The following is a 24,116-nucleotide window of genomic DNA, read 5'->3' as shown; positions in this document are numbered from 1 at the left end:
TCCCCTACAGTGACTGCAGTGCAATTCACTCAGCCCACAGCGATTCATTCCCCTGCAGTGACTGCAGTGCAATTCACTCAGCCCACAGCGATTCATTCCCCTGCAGTGACTGCAGTGCAATTCACTCAGCCCCCAGCGATTCATTCCCCTACAGTGACTGCAATGCAATTCACTCAGCCCACAGCGATTCATTCCCCTACAGTGGCTGCAGTGCAATTCACTCAGCCCACAGCGATTCATTCCCCTACAGTGACTGCAGTGCAATTCACTCAGCCCACAGCGATTCATTCCCCTGCAGTGACTGCAGTGCAATTCACTCAGCCCACAGCGATTCATTCCCCTACAGTGGCTGCAGTGCAATTCACTCAGCCCACAGCGCTTCATTCCCCTACAGTGACTGCAATGCAATTCACTCAGCCCACAGCGATTCATTCCCCTGCAGTGACTGCAGTGCAATTCACTCAGCCCACAGCGCTTCATTCCCCTACAGTGACTGCAATGCAATTCACTCAGCCCACAGCGATTCATTCCCCTACAGTGGCTGCAGTGCAATTCACTCAGCCCACAGCGATTCATTCCCCTACAGTGACTGCAGTGCAATTCACTCAGCCCACAGCGATTCATTCCCCTGCAGTGACTGCAGTGCAATTCACTCAGCCCACAGCGATTCATTCCCCTACAGTGACTGCAGTGCAATTCACTCAGCCCACAGCGATTCATTCCCCTACAGTGACTGCAGTGCAATTCACTCAGCCCACAGCGATTCATTCCCCTGCAGTGACTGCAGTGCAATTCACTCAGCCCACAGCGATTCATTCCCCTACAGTGACTGCAGTGCAATTCACTCAGCCCACAGCGATTCATTCCCCTACAGTGACTGCAATTGTGAAGCAGACAGGAGCTTGCACCCTAGAGCAGGGGTAGGCTTTTTTTTTTTCTGTAAAGTTTTGAAGGGTCAGGTAGTTTCTGTTTTAGGCTTTGCAAGGCATACAGTCTCTGTTGCAACTTCCCAGCTTTGCCATTGAGCATAGAAACAGCCATAGACAATATGTAAATAAATGAGAGTTGCTGTATTCCAATAAAACTTTATTTATGGACACTGAAAATTTGAATTTCATATCATTTTCACATATCATGAAATATTATTCTTCTTTTGCTTTTTTTTTCAACCATTCAAAATATATAAACACTATTCTTAGAGTGTAGGCCATACAGAACTACAGGTTAGCTGGGCAGGCGGACAGCCACTGTCAGTGAGCATTGAGCCTGTGGCTGTCATAAGCAAATGCTCTTTGTGCTCTCTACCCTGCAGCCTGGTGGGCTGGCTGTGCTCCCATAGGTGGCCTGTAGCTGTCCCAAAGTTCAGCCACTTTGGTCATGTCCATTAAGCTTAGGAACGATTCTTAAGCTTTCTTAGTACAACACTGGGATATTATTTGCAATTAGCAAGTTGGAAAGAGCTTAGATGATTAATTAGGCTGCTCCATACCTTCATGTAAGATCATGCTCAAACCATCTCATTTCAGATTTTGGTTTTTTGAGACGGAGTCTTGCTCTGTTGCCCAGGCTTATATGGAGTGGCACGATCTTGGCTCACTGCAACCTCCTTCTTCCAGGCTCAGACGATTCTCCCACCTCAGCCTTCCGAGCAGCTGGGATTACTGGCATGTGCCATCATCCTCAGCTCATTTTTGTATTTTTAGTAGAGATGGTGTTTCACCATGTTGGCCGAGGCTGGTCTTGAACTCCTGACCTCAGGTGATCTGCCTGCCTCAGCCTCCCAAAGTGCCAGAATTATAGGCGTCAGCCACCATGCCCAGCCTCAGATTAATTAATTTTGTGAAAATGTGACCATCTTGCTCAGTGATTGAACACAAAACATTTTGGATTAGACTTTCCATGTAGAGGACATGGATAATCTGTTTGTTTTTTGAAAACAGAAATCATTATAATTTTTTTTTTAAATGATGAGGCTAGGTTTAGTGGGTTAGGCAGATATATAAGCAGAAAAATTCAATACTATGTGGTGGTTGTCAGCTAATAACAATTTAGCCCTTACTACATGTCAGGCACTGTTGTATTTTCCATGTATTAATTTGCTACTTTATGAGGTAGGCAATACTTTTAATTCCATTTTACAAACTGGAGGTTCCAAGAGGTTAAAAACTTCTCCCAAGTCATGAAACAAGTAAGTACATGAGCTAGTGTATAAAATGTCTAATTCCAAAAGGATGCTTTTAGTCATAATGCTGTGATAAAGGTATGTAGGAGGCTATGGGAGGATTCAGGCAAGGTACCTAATCCAGCATGGGAATGCCAGGGAAGTTTATCTGTCAGAAAAATCACTTTAACAAGGAATGTGGAAGTTAGATTGAAGAGCAGAAGGGGAAAAGGAGAGTGAAGGTAGGAATATAAGAGGTTTTTGTTGTAGTCCAGGGGTGACAGGATAGCAACCTGAACAAGGGAAGTAACAGGGAGGCTGGGGAGAAGGAAATGGATTAGGGAACATTTAGATAGCAAAATCCATGAAACTGTTGACAGTTCAGATGAGGGATGAGTGTGAAGATGTGGTTAAAGACGATGTCCATGCATCTGACTTGGCTGCCAGGAATGTTGGTGGTGTCCCCACTTTCAAGTGCTATGAACTACCAAGATCTATTCAGTATTTTGGCACTTACTGTTGTCAAAATTTCTCTTCTTGTGAGTGTGTGATTTATAGGAAATATATATATTTTGGTCTTTGTCCACAGTCCTGGCATAGAGCTCCTTAAAGGGCTTGTAACTTTCTGAGCAATAGGGGTAATAAGTATCTTTTGTTCTAATATTTGGTCTTTGACCATGGTTCCTGATGCAGAACTCCTAATTCCTTGGAGTTTCCTGGGTGTATCTTCTGTTCTAATGAGGTGACTCTTGGTGAGTTCTTGGTTGGGGGCTGGTCATGAGAAAGGCCAGGCCACGATTAGAATCTTGGAACTTTCTGCTCCATTCTCCATCCTTTGGGAAGGGGAGAGGGGCTGGAGATTGAGCTAATAATTGATGGTGTCTACATGACGAAGCCCCCATAAAAATCCCTGAACTACAGGGTTTAGAGTACTTCCAGTTGGCGAACACATCCATATGCCAGGAGAGGGGTGCACTCCAACTCTGTGGGGACAGAAGTTCCTGCACTCAGGACCTCTACACCTAGCCCTATGTACCTTTTCATCTGGCTGTTCATTGGCATCCTTTATTATATAATAAGCTGGTAAACATGTTTCCCTGAATTATTTGAGTTGTCCTAGCAAATTATCAAGCCCAAGGAGGTAGTTATGGGAACCCAAATATATAGCTGGTTCATCAGAAGTCCAAGTGACAACCTGGGACTTGCGATTGACATCTGAAATCTACTGGGATTGAGCTCTTAACCTGTGGGGTCTGTGCTAACTCCAGTTAATGTCAGAATTGAATTAAATTGTAGAACATCCAGTTGGTGTCACAGAATTGGTCAGTGTGTAGAAAAACCCACACATCTGGTATCGGAAGTGAAGTGTTCTGGAAGTATTGAGAGTGGTGTGACTATAGAGAAAAAAAACAGTTTTTTTTATACGGCATGATTTTGTCTGTGTTTCTCTAAGCTCTCTTCACCCCTCCACTCTTACGACACAGTCTTTTAGGCATTCTCTCTCCCACTCTATCTCTAGGTTTGTGGCAGCCGCAGGAAGGCTAAGGGAGCTCTGTTTGAATTTGTTTTTACTCTACCTACAAGTAATTTGAAGGCTGTATTGTTCTCTTAGTTCTAGTAATGATGAAATGTATGGGTCCTGTGCAGTTTTATTTCTTTTCTCTTTATATTTTCTGGTTTGGAGGGGAGGCGAAGATTCAGACTTAGATAATCGTCATTGTTCTCCAAACCCAAACATAGCTCCCTCTTGTCTTTTATTAACTATAAAAGATAATTAACAAATGACTCTGAAATTAATTATGAAAAAGTATCTCTAATAGAGACAGTTAATCTGCTTTTTAAAGCCCTGAAACCAGAATGCAGTGGGTAGTATTTATAATTACACAAAAGAAGGAAGTCTGTGGTAGTGGTTCAGCCTCATCTGCTCTCTTCTCTTTTCTGCCTGGTTTGTGGCTTATATTCTTCACAAGCTGGTTTACTAATATCTTGCAGATGGCACCACTGATGAATTTTAAGGGTGTAACCTAGGTCAGCACCTTGTTGTCTGATGATCACTTAGGTATCTGACTTCGGCTTATGGAGTATAAATGGCAGTAGAGATACTAGAACCTCCACTTCTCTCATTGTCCTCTTCAGACCCCGTCTTTTTTGAGACCCTCAATCTTGCTCTAGCTGCTTCACATTGGATTTTTAAATTTTTATTATTTTATTTTTTTTTATTAAGATAGAGTCTCGTTCTGTCGCTCAGGCTGGAGTGCAGTGGCACGATCTTGGCTCATTGCAACCTCCGCCGCCTGGATTCAAGCGATTCTCCTGTCTCAACCTCTGGAGTAGCTGGGATTACAGATGCCCATGACCAGGTCTGGCTAATTTTTTGTATTTTTAGTAGAGACGGGGTTTCACCACGTTGGCCAGGCTGGTCTCAAACTCCTGACCTCAAGTGATCCACCCGCCTTGGCCTCCTGAAGTGCTAGGATTACAGACATGAGCCACCATACCCAGCCTTTCTTTAAAAGCTGTGGCAGGTATTTTTGTGTTTTTGTTTTTGTTTTTGAGATGGAGTTTCGCTCTTTTTGCCTAGTCTGGAGTAGCGTGATGTTGGCTCACTGCAACCTCTGCCTCCTGGGTTCAAGTGATTCTCCTGCTTCAGCTTCCCAAGTAACTGGGATTACAGGCATGCGCCACCATGCCCAGGTAATTTTGTATTTTTAGTAGAGACGGGGTTTCAGCATGTTGGTCAGGCTGGTCTTGAACTCCTGACCTCAGGTGATCCACCCGTCTCAGCCTCCCAAAATGCTGGGATTATAGGCGTGAGCCACCTTGCCCGGCCTACCACTTGAAATAACATACTCCTTCTCTCCCTTAATCTTCATAACCTTTTATGTTACATTCTCTTAGATTATAAACTTTTGATTTTTAAAATTTGCCCTTTGGTAACATTTATCTTGATTTACAAATAGAAAAGGAGGTAGAGGAGGAGGGATTTGGAATAAGGGACTGGGAAGGGCGGCAGCCATGTGGCACAATCATAAGCTACTTCATAGTTGGGAGAACAACAGAGCAAGAGTCATTGCTGTTCATTTGACTTTTGGTCTGACCCAGGAATGCTCAGTAAGTTGGGTGGCTCCAGGCATACTCTAAGTGGAAACTGAGGGTTCAGAGTTCTGAGTCTTGTACTCTGGACTATCTGTGCTACGGAACTGAAACCCCTAGAATTTGTATGGAACATCTACAAGGATACTCAGGTCAGAAACGCCCAGGAGTACCTACCTCATTCAGCAACAGTCCAGTCAAAATCTTCCTCCCCGCCAATGGCCTATGACCAGCCTGTTCCAGACATTCCTGTCTGGAGTGTAAGAAGGGTTGAGTTCATGTGCTCTAACAGCAAGAACTGGATTATTCTCCAGTGACTCTCTTCTGATCTTAAATACTTACTTTGAATCACTAAACTTTCTAACTAGTTATAAATGTTGTTTGTGCAAGATTCTCATCAATCATTCTCATCAGTTGATAGACTCCACCCCCTGGTGCTCAACCAAAGCTGATTTTGGTAGCCTTTGACACATACTGACTTGTAATGCCAAAGATGGATTAGATGTGTTGGCTCCATGTAGCAACAATTTTTTTTAAAGAACTCAACATTGATTTCTATTTGTTTTCCAAGATTAAGTCATTCAGTAATTATCAAAGCATGAGATTTCAATAACTCCACCTCTTCTCTAGGGTTACAAGTTGTGTTTATGGTTCGCAACAGAAGCAACGGAGGACTCCTTTCCAAAATGACTTTAATCATTGGCCTTTGTTGCAGCAGAAGCTCTGAAATCTCTTGTATGGGGAGGTGGAACATCCAGACATTTGGATCTTTTGTCTCTTGACCATATTGCTTGGCAAAGTCTCTCTTCTCATCCAATACTCCAGGTTATGATTAGGAAATAATTGACTAAACTGTCTATGATGGAGATTCCAGAGGGTCTCTGGTTTAGAAGTGTTTTACAGGGTATTGGGAGAGGAAACTAAGGAATTCCTCTGGTAGAATGAAGGGGAGTGGGGATATCTGGTACCTTGTGGAGAAAGCAACCCCCTACAAAACCTGGAATAATTAAGAGTTTTACTATGGAAATCTGTGCTGCTTGGCTATCCATGCCAAGGATAGTTTCCTAAACTTTATAATAGAACAACATACCCCTGGAGACCCAAGACACCTGGAATCAACTGGGAGTCACAGATGAACTCTTGCCAAGATACCCAGGCATTATTCTTTCTTCAAAGCCTGTGAACAAAATAAATAAACAGTATTCTTTGTGGCTCCTGACACTAGTGTGTTTCTAATTGTGGGGGCAGTTCAAAAGAATTAGAAATTTGCTAGACTTCAAAGGATGTGGGATTTGACAGTTTGTCAGTTTCCCATTGTCTGTAAGGTTCCGAGGGATACTGGAGTCATGGGTACTATGTTTTCTTGGCTGAAAAACAGCTGAAGCTGAGAACACCCCACACCAGTCCTGGCTTCTTGCCCACTCCCATTGGGGAAGAACCACTCTCAGACAACTAAAGCACTGCTGAACTTGCTAAATTAATGTGCACATCTGTTCTTTTCATGTTGAGCATCCACAGAACAGAACTAAAAGAGAATGTGTTAAAAGGAAGATAATCCGTAGGAGCCCTCTACCACTCTTTAAGCTGCCCCTGGAACATTAGTTTATCCTTTGTAAGATGACACTTGCCAAAAGTTAAAAAAAAAAAAAAAAAAACTGTCAGATTGTCTGAAGGCAAAAATAAAAAAACAGGGAAAATAAACATCAGAATGTTTGCTTCTTTTGTTTTTAAACCTATGTTTAGGTTTTTGATATGTTTTTGATCCCTCTTCTATGTGACACAACTAGGCTTTGCTCACTGTGCCTTGCCTGACACAAACCAAGGGCCTGTGGCATGTCTCACAGGAGCTATGATTTCTCCATGTTATAATTTGTAATAACCCTCCCTATCAATTCCAGTTAAATTGTGTTCGTTATAGTTCCTCATCCTAAAGCCATACATCATAGATAGGATCATTCCAGGATCTGTCTGGTTCACAGACAAAAGCCAGGGTCCATGTCTTCCAAGTGCTTTTGGAATACACATTTTCTTTTCATCTTCTAATAGGCCTATGAGATAGGTAGACAGTTATTTTCTTTCTCCTCTTATATATGAAGAAACTTGAGGTTACATGACTTGTTCCTGGTCACATAGATAAAATTTCAGATTCCAGGCCCTTTTTTTCCACTAGACTGGTAGCCTCCCTTGATTAGATCACCTCTTATTCTATTATGTCTGCAAATGGGAGGTGAAAGCAGTACTGATAATAGTTCATGAACTCATTATTTCTTAGAGATCCTTAAATAGAAGAGGTCATAGGATGGTGTGACTGTCCTTACAGTAAACATTATGAGTTGTCATTTTCTTGGGAAAGACTAAGAACAAAAAGTGAGGTGGCTGGCTGTGCAAATAGACACCCATCAACTCTTTCAGGCTGATTATTTTAGCTTAAGGAATTCCCCCGCCTTTCTTGCCCCACAGAGGACCCTGGACTAGTGCCAGGTAATTGGACCACTAGGCACCCCTTTTTGAAATAAACTTAGAGAAATGTAAAAAGTGTGGGTTATGCCACAGGCAACAAGAAAAATATCTGATTGCCCTTTGGGTAATTCAATCCTGGTTCATTTTTATTTTGGAGAGAAAATCTAAAACCTGAAGCTGTTCTAAAATTTTTCTCAACAAATTCTAGTTACCAAGTACAATTCAAAGATATTTTGTTTTGGTCTTTTCCTGGTCATCTTTCCTTTTGGTTTTCCCAATATACATTCTCTTTCACTGCTTACCCTTTCTGTTCTTTAATTTCTTCCAATTTGCCTTCTTTTTATGCATCTGTCACATTTTATATGTTGAAAATAATTCCTTTATTTTTACAAAATGCTCAGGATCTGTGCAGCCAGTAAGCCATCAAGATTTACTGGCAACCAAAGGTGTGCTGTTGGGTAGGCGTCTCCAGAGAAAGCATGTACTCCAGCAAATGAACAACACAATTTTTTTGGTGTGACGAGAAAATATTAAAAGTTTTAGAAATGTCAGATTTATTTATCTCATACATTCTATTTTATATGTTTAAATATATAATATATATTTGAATAGTTTTATGCCTATATAATTTACAAAGTACATTAATATACATTTACTGAAAGTGTATGCTCAAAATATTTTTACTATGCTAGGCACAGTGGCTCACACGTGTAATCCTAGCACTTTGGGAGGCTGAGGCGGGCGGATCCCTGAGGGCAGGAGTTCAAGACCAGCCTGCCAACATGGTGAAACCCCGCCTCTACTTAAAAATACACAAATTAGCTGGGCGTGGTGGCAGACACCTGTAATCCCAGCTAGAGGCTGAGGCACAAGAATCTCTTGAATCCGGGAGGTGGAGGTTGCAATGAGCCGCGATCATGCCACTGTGAAAGGGGCCAGCCCCTCCACACCTGTGGGTATTTCTCGTCATGTGGGACAAGAGACTGAGAAAAGAAATAAAACACAGAGACAAAGTATAGAGAAAGAACAGTGGGCCCAGGGGACCAGCGCTCAGCATATGGAGGACCTGCACCGGCACTGGTCTCTGAGTTCCCTCATTATTTATTGATCACCATTTTCACTATCTCAGCAAGAGGAATGCAGTAGGAGAGCAGGGTGATAGTGGGGAGAAGGTCAGCAAGAAAATGTGAGCAAAGGAATCTGTATCACAATTAAGTTCAAGGGTAGGTACTATGCCTGGATGTGCACATAAGCCAGATTTTTGCTTCTCTCCACCCAAACATCTCAGTGGAGTAAAGAATAACAAAGCAGCATTGCTGCCAACATGTCTCGTCTCCCGCCATAGGGCGGTTTTTCTCCTATCTCAGAATTGAACAAATATACAATCAGGTTTTATACCAAGACATGCTGTTCCTAGGGACAGGCAGGAGACAGAGGCCTTCCTCTTATCTCAACTGCAAGAAGCCTTCCTCTTTTACTGATCCTCCTCAGCACAGACCCTTCACGGGTGTCGGGCTGGGGGACAGTCAGGTCTTTGCCATCCCACGAGGCCATATTTCAGACTATCACATGGGGAGAAACCTTGGACAATACCCAGCTTTCCAGGGCAGAGGTCCCTATGGCTTTCCACAGTGCATTGTGCCCCTGGTTTATCAAGACTGCAGAATGGCGATGAGTTTTACCCAGCATACTGCCTGTAAACATTTTGTTAACAAGGCACATCCTGCACAACCCTAGATCCCTTAAACCTTGATTCCATACAACACATGTTTCTGTGAGCTCAAGTTTGCGGCTAAAGTTACAGATTAATAGCATCTCAGAGCAAAGCAATTGTTCAGGGTACAGGTCAAAATGAAGTTTCTTATGTCTTCCCTTTCTACATAGACACAGTAACAGTCTGATCTCTCTTTGCCCTACACCACTGCACTCCAGCCTGGGTGACAGAGTGACACTCTGTCTCAAAAAAATATATATTTTTTTTACTATGGTGTTCATGATTTAAAGAGTTTGGCAATCAGAGCCACAGAGAAGCAGTGCATACAAATAATAATACTAGCTACTATCTACTGACTGCTAACTATGTGCAAGGTACTGTTCAACTGCTTTATTCATATTAACTTATTTAATCTCCCCAACAACTCTATGAAGTAGGTGCTACTCCTCATATTAAGCTACTCCTGTGTTATTCCCACGCCACTGATGAGAATATTGAGGGGTAAGAGAGGTTGAGTAACTTATCCAGAGACACAAAACATCTCATGGAAGGATTTGAACTCAAGCCAGTGGGCCCTCAGACTGTGCTCTTAACCAACCCTGTATGTTGCCTCTGGCAGTTACTGAACCGAGTGAGAAGGACTGGGCTTAGTATTCTGAGGGCCACATATGGAAGCTCATTCTCCTCACTCCTGTGCTGAGAAGCATTCTTCATTCATTTTGGATACTCTCTCATCTTGAACTAATTCTGTATGCCAGATGTTGGCAAAGATAAATTAGACATGAATTCTACCCTCAAGAAGCTACAGTCAATGCAGAAGATAAGACACTTATATGAATAACTATAATACAAGCAGAAAGTGAGAAAGTTGCCTGGGCATAGTGGCTCATGCCTATAATCCCAACGTTTTGGGAAGCCAAGGAGGAAGGATCACTTGATGCCAGGAGTTCGAGATCAACCTGGGCAACATAGCGAGACCCTGTCTCTATAAAAATTAAAAAATGAGCCAGGCATGGTAGCATGCACATATGTGGAAGGCTGGGGTAGAAGGATCATTCAAGCCCAGGAATTTGAGGCTACAGTGAGCTATGATCATGCTGCTATGCTCCAGCCTGGGCAACAGAGCAGGACCCTGTCAAAAAAGAAAGAAAAGCTTATAAGAATTTGAAAGCGCATCTCTTCCACAGAGAATTGGGGAAGCCTGTAGAATAAACCACACTTGAGCTGGTTTGAAGCCAAAATTTATCCCTCAAATCACCATCTAATTTTGTAACAAATTTCATCATGAAAGTGTCTTTGGAAATATTTGTTTTGGTCCTTGGCCTTATCCCCCTTTCCCTTTCAGAGTTCTCCCCATGTTTTAAAACAGTGAGCTCCTCTGAGGCTGGGCCTTCACTAAGCCTTGCTCAGCCTGGTTTCCCTGGCAGGGAGGGTGGGAATGCAAGAGTGGCATCTCCAGGAGGGGCAGCTTCAGGCTCTGCAGAGTTTAGTTGTGGTGCCAGGCCATGACCAGTCCCACTTGCTCTGATGCCCAGTGGGAACAAGGCCATTGTTGGTGGAGTGTAGCTCTGCATCTCATGGGATATGCGATGGAGATATTTTGGGCCTCAAATATGAGGCCCAAGAAACTGAAGTTTTTGTATTTAGTGGATATCTTAAAATTGTGGAAGTTGCATTTTAGCCTTTGGGGCAGGCAAAAATGTCTTCATTATAGAAAATGGTTCTTGACAGCACATTTTTTCCAGAATTACCAACAAGGAAAAACTCCCCAACTTTGCAGTAGAATTAATTGGGACCTAATGAGGCAAATAGTCAAGAGATGGTGTTATGAGTATGCAACATGAAGTGAGCTTTTCTAAGGCTAGAAGCTGCCACCTGTCAAAATGGTTTAAATCAGGATTTTGGCAGAAGCACATTATTGTGACAGTCAATAAATATGAGTGAAATTCGGTCTCCTCTACGTACCCTATTTAGGAATGTAGTCATTAAGCCCCTACACCGTGACTCAGCTCAGAAGACACAAGAAGGAATGATCTAACTCGCTAAGAGATATGGAAGTTTTCTTCTAGATTGTTAACCCACAGCAAAATTGGCTGATACATGGGAGAGGAGCCAAACTTGATAAAGTTTGCATTTTATCTCTGTCTTTGCTGTAAAAAATTTTGACTTGGAAGAAATTTAGTGTTGCATTTTCCAAGAAAAGAAAATCAGCAGTATTGATAGAAGTATGATTCTGCAGCACTGGAGCCAGAAGTGTATATTGTAATCTTATCTGTAGGGGGGGAAATGGAATTTCATGAGTGATTATGTTGAAACATGCTTGCAGATTTAAGTACTTAATATGACTTATATGTGTTTAAAGGAAAACACGAATTCTAAGAGAGGAAAAGTTCTGACTTTAGGTCGCCAGTCTGCCACTGATTTAGCATAAAGCCTTAGACCAATTTTTGTGCCTCAGATTTTCCATGGATGAGAATGGTACCATGAATGTATCATAGACCTTGTAATCATTTTTAAGTTAGTTTTAAATTTAAAACCTCTGAGAACATTTGTCTTTAAAGAATATTAGAGCTTTTAAAAAGGCATAAGGCAGAATTGATTCGAGCAGTCTAAGACATTGGCAAATGCTACTGAAGAGGGTTTTCAGACACGAAGAGCCTTGAATCTCCCTTTAAAGCTTGTTTCATCTTTCAATAAATTATTCTTATAGTTTAAATATTCTTTCTTGCTTTAATTTTTCTCTGGTTCATCTAACTGTCCATTCTCTCTAACAATGTTAATGTCTCTAACAAGGGAAAAACAATGTCACCTTACTCCTTGCAACATAAAAATTCTTGTATTATTAAAAGAGACTTCTTAATTTTCTTGAAGACATAAAGGATCAGTGAACCAACTAGTATTTACTGAGCACTTACTGTGTTCTAATATGATGTTTGGGAAAGGGATATGAAAGCTAGCAGATTTCCAGGCAGTACAAGGGGCTTATTGCATTCTTATTGAATCTCCAAACTGAGATTCAAGGCCACTGATTCCAATAATTCAAAGGTAGCTTCCTTTCTGTACCTCCTTGGGTGTGCCCCACTATGCTTGATTATCTCCAGTGACAGGTCCCAAGCTATCTCCTGACAAGCTGCCCCTTCTAATTTTTACCGTCATGTAGTTGCCAGACAAGACAGATTTTCATGCAATACAGGAATGAGTCAAATACCCTAAGTGCTGAATCAGTTGAAAAAGACAAGTTCTGCATGAGATCAAAGAATGAATCACTGTTGGCTGTTGTGGTCAGGAAAAGATGATGACTTAGGGTTAAATAACCAATATCTTTCAGTTTTTCTCAAAGCACAATACATTTGTGCATCTTTGTTATTATTGGTGTCATGTGCAAATCCTGATAGTAGTTAACATTTATTCTTTTTAATGGCTTACAATTTTTAACTGACAAATAAAAATTGTATATATTTATGAAGTACAACATGCTGTTTTGATACACACACACACACACACACACACACACACACACATTGTGGAATGGTTAAATCAAGCTAATTAACATTCATCACCTTACATACTTATGATACTTTTTATGGTGAGAACATTTAAAATCCATTAGCAAATTTCAAGTATACAATACATTGTTACTAACTGTAGTCATCATATACAATAGATCTCTTGAACTTTCTCCTCCTAACTGAAAAAAAAATTGAATGTTTCACAAATCTGTGTCATCCTTGTTCAGGGGACAGGCTAATCTCTGCATTTTTCCAATTTTAGTATCTGTGCTGCTGAAGTAAGCACTTGTTAACTTTTATGGGGTGCTTACTATGTGCCAAGCACTAGCCAGTGTGCATACTGCCTCTCAACTAACACAGTATATAAAATCTTAGAGATAGCTAGAGAATCTATTTTGTGCTAAGAGCCACATCACATATATATATATATATATATATATATATATATAATTTCATATAATCTACACAACCACTCTTTGATATGGGTATTATTATCACCATTTACCCAAGGAGACACGGGCTCTCAGAGGTGCACTAACCCACAGTAGCAGAGCCAGGCTTCTCACCCCACTCTGTGTGATGCCACAGTCCTAGTTTTAACTGTTAGGCTACACTGCCTCTCCTGGAAATCTTCCCTACTCTGTTAACTTGCTAAAGAAAATAGCTGGCTAACTAGTTCCAAACTTCCTTAGGGCTAAAACAAGAGTAAATTGGCATAAGCAGTGGGAGAGAGGCCCACTGGCGGTTTTACCTCTAAAGTCATTCTGATGCCCATGCACTGACCCTTCTCTCATTCCTGAGAGGAAAATAATATGTAGTCCAGTGGACATCCATTTTTATATATAAATAAGAAGTATCTTTAGTAACCCATTAGGGTTACTAAAATCTAGTACTTACAACTAAAATTAATGGTGAACTATCATTTACTGAGGTCTCTAACTTTGTATTCTAAGAGGAGCTGCTTCATAATGAGGCAGAATTCTTAGAGTGATTGAGCACATGTAGATAATTATAATAATTCTCACATTTTGGGGGAGGAAATTTCCTCCTTTTCTTTTTCTCTTCTCTTCTCTTGTCTTTTCTTCTCTTTCTTTCTTTTTTCTTTCTTTCATCATGGTTTCCAATTTCTACTCCTATTGCTTTTTAAATATATTTTTACAATTACAGTTAAGTTTACTGTTGTGGATTGTTTTGTTCTTGTATAACTGCTGAGTTGTAAACTTTTAAGTGTTATTTCCTCATGGATTCTTATCACTGAGTTATTTTCTAACTGAAAAGTAGGAATGAAAATTAAGAAGTATTGATATAAAGGGAATGATTTCCAGGCCTTTTTCTAGTCCTAGATATTTCAGGTGAACATTTCAGCATTTCAAAACAATGCTAGAGAGTAGATATTATTTTCCCTAAGTTAAAAAAGAGGAGCTGGGCACAGTGGCTCATGCCTATAATCCCAGCACCTTGGGAGGCCGAGGAGGGTGGATCACTTGAGGTCAGGAGTTCAAGACCAGCCTGGGCAGCCTAGAGAAACCCCATATCTACTAAAAAAAAAAAAAAAAAAAAATTAGCCGGGTGTGGTGGTGCACGCCTATAATCCCAGTAGGCACAAGAGGCACAAGATCACTTGAACCTGGCAGACAGAGGTTGCAGTGAGCTGAGATTGCACCATTGCACTCCAGCCTGGGCAACAGAGCAAGACTCTCAAAAAAAAAAAAAAAAAGGAAACTGAGGCTCAGAAAGATAGTAACTTGCTAAGATTTCAGAAATAATAAATTGTAGAAACGAAAGTAAAACTCGGGTCTGTCTGATTCCAAAGAATCTGTTCTTTCCATTACATTCCACTGTCAATCTTGAAGTGTCTGCCATATAATCTTACCCTCAGATTTCTTTTCTTCTACTCATTACTGACCATATGAGTCAAATTTCATTAGACCTAACTTCAAGAAAACCAAATTTTGTTAGCAGGTATTTGAATATCACTAAGCTGTTAAGCTGCTTTGTGAATATCTTTTGCTATAAACAGATATTGGATGTAACATGGGTTTTTTAAATTATTTTTTTTGGGCATCAAGATCTAACATCTGTATTTCAGGGACTGAAATGTACATTTAATAAGCTTCTATAAGTAAGACAGTTCTAGATGACTAAAGAAAAGAAAAAATTTGACCTTGGAATTTTTTGCAGGCATTCTGCAAAAGCTCAGTGATCTTGGAACATTTGGATGTCTCTTATTGCTCCCAGCTGTCAGATATGATTATCAAAGCACTGGCCATTTACTGCATTAACCTCACATCTCTCAGCATTGCTGGCTGTCCAAAGGTATGTGCAGGAATCAGGGCTCAAACACATCCAATTTAAGCACTGCCAAGGGACAAGGCAGGACAGCGATCAGGGCTGGACTCAGAATGTGTTTTCTTTGCCATGGTTGAGGTATTCATTGGATTTTTTTCTTGTATCCTCAAATTGGAAATAGCTTATGATTCCACTGGTGTCAAAGTAGAATTTTCCAAAAGTTAAAAACATAATTCTCATACAAATATAAACATGTGTCAAAGATTTCTTTAATTCACTAATGAGAGAACCAACAAAATGACAAAGCCAGTGCGTAGAGCACTTGAATGAACTTAGTATTTGTAGGAACTGATGAAAGAATGTTGCATTAAGAGTGTTAGGTTAGATCTAAAAGTGTTTTACAAGTTATTAAATCCATAACCTTGGGGTTACAGTTTCTACCAGATACAAATAATTTGCATCTTTCCTGGACAAAAATATAACAACATATAACTTCATTGAGCTAGGGCCTTAGTGGACAGTAAATAGTATGTCAAACAAAGGCATGATTTCCTATAGAATTCTCCAGGTAGGCCTGTTAAACAGTGTTCCAGTTTGACACTCCAAGGACATACCATCATCTTTTGTGTTATTTTCAAGCGTTTTATAATTTTTCTGGGACCTCTGTATATAAATGAAGTAAGTACTCATTATGCAAAATTTGGACTACATATAAAAGCTTAAGGGAGAAAGTAAATCACCACCTGGACATAACCATTGCTGGTATTTTATTCTTCTAGATTTTTTTCTATGCACAAAGAGATTAGAAATAGTTACAGAAAGTTTGTGTTTTGCCTTGTTTTTTAAAATAATAGAATCATACTTTCCAAAATACATTGTAACCTACTTTTTAATATACTATGGACTTTTCTCCATGTAAAGAACTAGAGATCTCAGGTTCTGGATTAATAATAGTAGACTGAATATACACATATAATTTTGTTCCTCTTGAAACCCTACCAAAACTAGAGATGAAGAGTGAGGGCCCATATGGATAAGGAAAACAGGAGAGGAGATAAGAGCAACAAAAATTTGGAAGCTTGAAAATAGATGGACTAATTTAGCAGACCAGAGACTCCTTTGAATCCTAAGCCAACAGTACAGAAAGCTGGGAAAAAAAAAATCTGATTTACACCACAATCTTCAAGCTTGGGAGCACTGTGTACCTTTGGAACTGGGTTAAGAGTGGGGATGAAAATGAGGGAGACTGAGTTAGAGATTCTTAAGAAGTAGATAGATCTCTAGATTCCAGCCCCTACTCCATAAATCTGGGCAACTGTCTCTCCCCACCCCAAACAGAAGCCTGGAGATTTATTTCCTAAATTCTGGTTCTTCATCCCTGACACTATTGATATTTTGGACAAGAAAATTCTCTGTAGTGGGGTGTGTGTGTGTGTGTGTGTCCCGTGCACTGTAGATGTTTAACAGCATGCCTGCCCTCTACTCACTATATGTCAGTAGCACATTAGATCCCATCGCTCCAGACCTTACCACATGTTCTCTGGTGGAGGTGAGGGCCAAAATTGTTCTTGAATTACCCACTACTCTAGAGATACTGAAACAGAGGGTTGCTAGGCTAACTAAGTGACTCAATGCTGAGTGCAGAGATATTCAAGCACTTTTTCCAACTGAGCATCAAGAACTTGGCTGCCAGATCTTTTTCTCCAGGTGGGAGATTGGTAGCCTTTTCTCTGGGAACCCTGAGTAGCCCAAGATGAAAGACCTAAAATGACTGACAGGGGTGGTTCCCAACAAATAACCCACCTAGATCATCCTTCATTGAAGCTTACAGTAGAGATGCATGTACTCACACCTTCCGATTAGTTTTTAGTCCTCCACTCTTAATCATGAACAAAAGGATTACCAGACATAAGAGGAAAGTCTCTAAAGTGGAAGATATTGATCAACACAAATTAACAGCAAAAACGTGGAGTTAGCAAAATATGAAGAAGGAAGAAAATTAAGAAATTTTTTTGAAAATCCTCAGAAATTACAAGGTTATTAACAATCGTGTTCTCTTCTATTGTGCACACTGAAGGCTTTTGTTTACTGCAGCATCACACCAACTCTCAAGATGCCCTATGCTTTATTTAATCTAGAAGTTCAGCTTCTATGTTGTATGGTTTGTATGGTTAGCTAATTGTGCTGCAATAAAAAGGAGGAGGCAGCAGGGAAAAAGATGTGGTAAACCATGACAAAACTAAGCCAAAAAGTTCACGGCAAAATTATTTTTGTTTAATAATATACTTGTTTAGAACTAGGGGAACCAGATGTCTTTCTGGTCAGCATCATCTGGTTCTATTAGTGAGCTGGGTCAAGGGACCCAGAACACTAGCAGCGCTGACCAACTCATTCTCTGCAGCTTAAATAGTGATAGTTCACCGGGATTCTTGCGTTCATAGCACACAGACATATGGGCAACACATGGCTTAGTGAGAAGTGAGAACTGCCCTGGCTATAAAGCAGGCACAGATGGAGACTGGGTTTCTTAGTGGCTCTAAAGCAGAAAGTAGGAGAATGAGAAAAGAAAAGGCTTCAGTGCAAACAGAAAATAGGGCAGAGGATTTTGTTTGTTTGTTTGCTTTGGTTTTTTGTTTTTTGTTATGAAGGCTGAGAGAATTCCTTCTGTAAACTGTGCATGGCTATTGTCTTGCAGCCCAGAAGCTAAGGGGGATGTTAAACAAATATACATGAAATGCATCATTCTGTATCAAAGGTTTAGAGGGAGAAAGAGGAAGAAGGAAGAGTCAAGTATTTTAGAACGCTGATACAAAGGAGTAGAAAGGTTTAGCTTTACCATCTGAATTGTTCTGGTCAGACTGTGGGTCAGATGAGTATCCTGATTAAGAAGATGTGGGGACCATCATCTGGACCAATCTGAATACTCCTCAACTCACCCTGAATTCATAAGGCTGTGGTCCAGCCTAACATATTCCACTTATGTTGATTTTGATGAGCCGTAAAACACATTGGTGTCTGGTTCATCATTCTATGCCAGGTTTCCCAAAAATCCACAAGTGAATTTTGAATGGTCACCTTATCTATCCCCAGAAAGGCCAGCTTTTCCTTGCAACCACCTCACCTCGAAGGTCAGTCAGTAGTACTGTGACCTCATCCTACTCGACACTAAAATGCCAAGGAAAACAAATATAGCTACAAATCAGAGGAAAAGCTGGTTGCTCTGGGGCCAGTTTAAAGCACTCAGCAGTGCACTAGGCAGTGGTTAACACTGTCACTTTCGACCCTCATGACTGATGTGAAGTGGGAGTTAGTAATGATTAGAAAGAAAAGGGGGTGGGAAATGAGAAAAATTAAAGCAAAGTCCTGAACAATGACAAAATGTCTCTGCAATGCACCTCTGAGAGGGATAAGGTAAGCGAAAGCAGGCCAGTGCTTTAGAAATGCATTTCTGTCCTACAAGTGTAGGTGATGTGAAGCAGGTCCACTGTGCACTGGTTACCAACTTGTCTGAGTCTGGTGAGACAGGACACATTCATATGCAAAAAGCTTCATGAAGCAGATTTACAGATAGGCGGCAAGTGACAACAGAAGCCGAGGATTCCTGGAGGGCCTGTTTCCCAAGGCTCAGGAAAGCTGCTCAAGGTGGATGAAATCTCAACTGTAAATGTTCCACTTGCACCGCAGCTGAGGGACTCTGGAAGGTGGACCATCTTGGGTTTTATAACCTTGGGTTCACTTGACCCACTGGGCTGAAGCATGGAAAGATGTCCTGTTTCTAGGGGGAACTGGAACAGAGCCTGGCTGTTCCAGTCAGTACGCCCTATCCTCGGTCTCAGGATGTTACATCCCCAGCACATTCTATAGTTATTCTTGAGAATGACAGTCTACAAAAGGGAGAGAACTGGGTGTGCCCAAGGCTACTTGAACTGTCCTGCAGGTGAAATACATCTGAGAAGGTGACTGAGCCAGGTCACAAAGCCTGGCTGCTCTCCCCTAAGGCCCCGGGCTCAGCTAAAGCTGCACAAACTTGTGAGCTGGGCGAAATCCCCAGGGCATGCACAGAATTTCTCTTATACTAATATGGTAAAACATTTTACCCAAAAAGTTCATTATTTGGAGAAATGTCTCCAGACCACTGAAACACTGAGAGATGAGAGTAAACACTATTTTTTGTCTGTTTTAAATTACCCTCATTTTACAGATGGGGAAATTAGGAGTGGAAAGGCATAGAGTACTGAGCAAATAGGATTTAGTGAGGTAACTTTATTCCAATTCTACAGACTTATAATGTAAAGGGAGAGGAGTAAGAGATTTGCTAATTCTGGGATTCCCCATGACAATCCTACCCTTTTCAACCTTTATTTTCTTAGTGCAGCTGGCTAACATGTTTGGAAACTCTTTCAGCTTAGAGGTTTTAAAATGACCATAAGGAAAATCAATTAGAGGTTTCGAAATGGTCATAAGGAAAAGAAATCATCACAATTGCTTCAAAGAGAATAAAATACCTAGGAATCCAACTTACAAGGGACGTAAAGGACCTCTTCAAGGAGAACTACAAACCACTGCTCAATGAAATAAAAGAGGATACAAACAAATGGAAGAACATTCCATGTTCATGGGTAGGAGGAATCAATATGGTGAAACGGCCATACTGCCCAAGGTAATTTATAGATTCAATGCCATTCCCATCAAGCTACCAATGACTTTCTTCACAGAATTGGAAAAAACTACTTTAAAGTTCATATGGAACCAAAAAAGAGCCCACATTGCCAAGTCGATCCTAAGCCAAAAGAACAAAGCTGGAGGCATCACGCTACCTGACTTCAAACTATACTACAAGGCTACGGTAACCAAAACAGCATGGTACTGGTACCAAAACAGAGATATAGACCAATGTAACAGAACAGAGCCCTCAGAAATAATGCTGCATATCTACAACCATCTGATCTTTGACAAACCTGACAAAAACAAGAAATGGGGAAAGGATTCCCCATGGATGAAGCTGGAAACCGTCGTTCTCAGCAAACTATTGCAAGGACAAAAAACCAAACACCGCATGTTCTCACTCATAGGTAGGAATTGAACAATGAGAACACATGGACACAGGAAGGGGAACATCACACACCGTGGTCTGTTGTGGGGTGGCGGGAGAGGGGAGGGATAGCATTACAAGATATATCTAATGTTAAATGATGAGTTAATGGGTGCAGCACACCAACATGGCACAAGTATACATATGTAACAAACCTGCACGTTGTGCACATGTACCCTAAAATTTAAAGTATAAAAAAAAAAAGAAATGATCAATGGGTCATATTTTACCATATATTACAAAGGATGAGATTCTTGGCACATAGTATTGGCTGATCTACTGCTATGTAACCAGTCACTCCCAAACTCAGTGGCTTAAGACAACTACCATTTTATTTTCTCACAAACCTGTGGGCCAGGAATTTGGGCTGGTTTTGGCTGTGTGGTTCTTCTGACAGTGGTTGGCCCCAGGGTTGCCCAGGCAGCTGCAGTCATCTCTTTGCAGTCATCTCTTGACTCCCCTTAGAGCTGGTTGGCCTAGGGGACCCAGCTGGGACAGCTTCCTCCTGCTTCATGTGGTCTCATCCTCCAACAAGCTAGCTGAGCTGCTTCAAGGGCAGTAACACATTCCAAGAGGCTAAGGGCTAAAGGTAGAAGCTGCAAGGCATCTTGAGGCCTGGCTCAGAAGAATATGACTTCTGCTCCATTCCTTTGGTCAAAGCAAGTCACAAGGTTAGCTTAGATTTAAGAGGTGAGGAAACAGACTCTACTTCTTGCTGACAGTAGCTGCAAAGCATTTGTGGTCATTTTTAATCTACCACAGCTATATTCTCACAAATAAATGAAAATAATACAATAGAGCTCTTAGGAAATAGCCAAATATAGCATAATATAACATAATATGCAAGAAGATAATTTCCTAAGAGCCTCTCCCTCTCTTGGAAATATATCTAATATATATTATATATTAGATATATTTATTATATATAAGATACATATATATTATATATTATATATAATATATATTATATATAATATATATTATATATAATATATATTATTTTATATATATAAGATATATATTAATATATTTTATATATATATCATAATATATATATATATGAGACAGGGTCTCACTCTGTCTCCCAGGCTGTAGTATAGTAGTGCAGTCACAGCTCACTGCAGCCTCAACCTCCCAGGCTCAAGTGATCCTCCCACCTCAGCCTCCTGAGTAGCTGGACTACAGGCATACCCAGCTAATTTTTGTATTTTTTGTAGATATGGGGTTTCACCATGTTGCCCAGGCTGATTTCAAACTCCTGGGCTCAAGTGATCCATCTGCCTCAGCCTCCCAAAGTGCTAGGATTACAGGCATGAGCCACCACACTCCGCTTATATTCAAAATATGCTTTTATATTTAAAAGCCCTCCCACAGTTCAAGGGTTTAACAAAAAGCTAGAGCAAAAACTTGGACTCTCTTTTTGGCCTGACCTTTAAAGCACATTATTTCTTACTGCATTAGATTTTCATTAGTTAATATCTCATGAAACCAACTATTATTAACCTAAAAGTTCATTTTGTGGATTATTCAGCCCCTTTCTTGCTGTCCATCTTCAAGGCAGTTTTTTCTTGGGATCGTCACCAGAAATGCTAGTAAAATTACCTGACTTCTCATATAATCAAAACAGGAATTGGTGGAGAGGGGGCAAAGGGGAGAAGAAACAAAAGTATAATTCAGCAAACTGAAAGCCAACAGTCAAGTTCTCTTTTGTATAAAGAGGTCCTACTAAAAAAAAAAATCGCATATATTAATGGCAAAGGAGATGAATAATCATAATTATAGCTACCATTTATTGAGTGCTTACTTTATGCTAGTCACTGGTCACATACATGTTCTCCTTTAGTTCTGTGGCAATCTTGGGTAACCATTCTACAAATGGGGAAACCGAGGCTCGGAGAATTTAAGCAACTTGCGTATGGTCACAATTAAATAGTGCCAGAGCTGGGGAATTCAAATCAGAGAAAATACTACTAGTAAACAATGTGGAAAAAGATCCAACATAAGAAAGAAATCCAAGTTAAAACATTATTATTTGAGGTATCATTTATTACCTACCAAATTGCACATTTTTTAATGGTAATGCCCAGTGGTTGGCAGGGGGTCAGTGAAAGTGGTCCTTATATTGTAGATAGCATTATAGATGGGTATAATACTTTTGTGAAGCAATGTGAAAATTCGTAAACAAGAGCCCACAAAAGTGGTCATACCCTGTCTTAGTCCGTTTTCTGTTGTGTATAACAGAATACCTGAAACTGGGTAATTTATAAGAACAAAATTTAGTAATATTACATTTCTGGAGGCTGGGAAGTCCAAGGTCAAGGTGGAGCATTTGGTGGAGAACCTTCTTGCTGGCAAGGACTCTCTGCAGAATTCCAAGGCAATGCAGGGAATCACATGGCAAGGGAGCTGAGCATGTTAACGGGCTAGTTCAGACCTTTCTTCTTCTTATAAAGCCACCAGTCCCACTCTCATGATAACAGGTTAAGCCACTGATGAGAGCAGAGCCTTCATGACCCGATCACCTCTTAAGGGCCCCACCTCTCAATACTGCCACATCTTGGGTTAAGTTTCAACATGTGTTTTGGAGGGAACAAACATTCAAACCATAGCATACAAATCCACTTTCTGAAATCTATCCTAAGGGAAACAGTCCAAAACTTGGAAAAGACTATATTTATGAACAGTCATCAAAATGTTATTTAAATAGTAAAAACTTGAAAACAACGGAAATGACCAGAAATATGCAAATGATAAACTAAACTACATCTACTAAATAAAACATTTTATAATAATTAAAGATTGTAAATATGAAGACTGTGAAGTAGTATAAGAGTGCACTAGGAAAAACAAAAAAGCAAGATGAAAGCGAGGTTTGGTGGTGAGCAGCTATGGTCCCAGCCACTTGGGAGGCTACGGCAAGAAGACAGTCTGAGCCCAGGAGTTCCAGGCCAGCCTGGGAAACATGGTGAAACCCAACTTGGAGAAAAAAAAAAGGCCGGGCATGGTGGCTCACCCCTGTAATCCCAGCACTTCAGGAGGCCAAGGTGGGCGGATCACTTGAGGTCATCAGTTTGAGACCAGCCTGACCAACATGGTGAAACCCTGTCTTTACTAAAAATACAAAAATTAGTTGAGCGTGGTGGCGGGCACCTGTTATCCCAGCTACACAGGAGGCTGAGGTGGGAGAATTGTTTGAACCTGAGAGGCGGAGGTTGCAGTGAGCCGAGATTGTGCCACTACACTCCAGCCTGGGCAACAGAGCAAAAAAAAAAAGAAAGAAAGAAAAAAAAGAGGATGCAAAATAAATGTAATTACTGTATTTACAAATCTGTTAGTGGGGATAGGAATGAGAAACTAGCAAGAAATACTCCAGAACATTAAAAGTAGTTATGTTAAGGTGATAAATTTGTAGTTGCTTTCCTTTGCTATTATTGCTATTTTTTTGGCAATGTGCTTATATTATTTCTAAAATATAAAATAATTTCATTTAAAAATAAACCAAAACATTTTTTCAAGGAATCAAAAGTAGTTGTGTTGGAAGTAACATAATCTGCCCAGTGAGGCTGGGACCAGGACCTTATATCTGGGAGTTAAAAATGTAGCAAAGTTATTTCCATCTCTAGTTCCCAGCCCTTAATCCATAACTCCCAACAACATCACGTCAGTCATTGAACAACTTGAGCTACTGATCTACAGGAACTGTCAGGCTCCTTTTCAGCTCTCATAGTATCAAACCAAACCTGCTACTCTGAACTCCACCTCCCCTGGACTTTTCCATCACTTTGTTGTCCTTCCTTT

The 24,116-nt window shown here is 40.5% G+C and overlaps 2 protein-coding genes and 1 non-coding gene across 10 annotated transcripts in view; 1 reads left to right on the top strand and 2 right to left on the bottom strand.

Moving 5' to 3' along the window:
* FAM185A (family with sequence similarity 185 member A) overlaps window positions 1-24,116 on the bottom strand; it is a 183,385-nt gene that overhangs the window by 71,616 nt on the left and 87,653 nt on the right. Inside the window, exon 10 of one of the 4 annotated variants that reach the window (XR_008503635.2) lies at window positions 20,666-20,966. The exons of 2 other annotated variants lie outside the window; for them this stretch is intronic. Coding sequence is in view for 1 of the 2 variants with exons in the window: in XM_063667688.1 (XP_063523758.1) it covers window positions 6,414-6,431 (18 nt within the window). In the remaining variant the exon portion in view is untranslated. Of the gene's footprint in view, window positions 1-5,929; window positions 6,432-20,665; window positions 20,967-24,116 lie in introns of those variants that run through there. One more of the 4 variants, XM_063667688.1, reaches the window with a different exon arrangement.
* FBXL13 (F-box and leucine rich repeat protein 13) overlaps window positions 1-24,116 on the top strand; it is a 269,907-nt gene that overhangs the window by 232,758 nt on the left and 13,033 nt on the right. For 4 of the 5 annotated variants that reach the window (XM_063667682.1, XM_054494956.2, XM_063667683.1 and 1 more), the window contains one exon: window positions 15,119-15,253. The exons of the other annotated variant lie outside the window; for it this stretch is intronic. In XM_063667682.1, coding sequence (XP_063523752.1) covers window positions 15,119-15,253 — 135 coding nt within the window. The remainder of the gene's footprint in view (window positions 1-15,118; window positions 15,254-24,116) is intronic. 5 annotated transcript variants of the gene reach the window in all.
* LOC129041764 (U6 spliceosomal RNA) lies at window positions 13,122-13,223 on the bottom strand. The gene has a single exon (XR_008503919.1). It is a non-coding gene; the product is annotated as a U6 spliceosomal RNA (small nuclear RNA).

This window comes from Pongo pygmaeus, chromosome 6, assembly GCF_028885625.2.
Source record: "Pongo pygmaeus isolate AG05252 chromosome 6, NHGRI_mPonPyg2-v2.0_pri, whole genome shotgun sequence".
Classification (NCBI taxonomy): domain Eukaryota; kingdom Metazoa; phylum Chordata; class Mammalia; order Primates; family Hominidae; genus Pongo; species Pongo pygmaeus.
The sequence above is the reverse complement of the archived record's forward strand: the minus strand, read 5'-3'. Positions and strand labels throughout refer to the sequence as shown.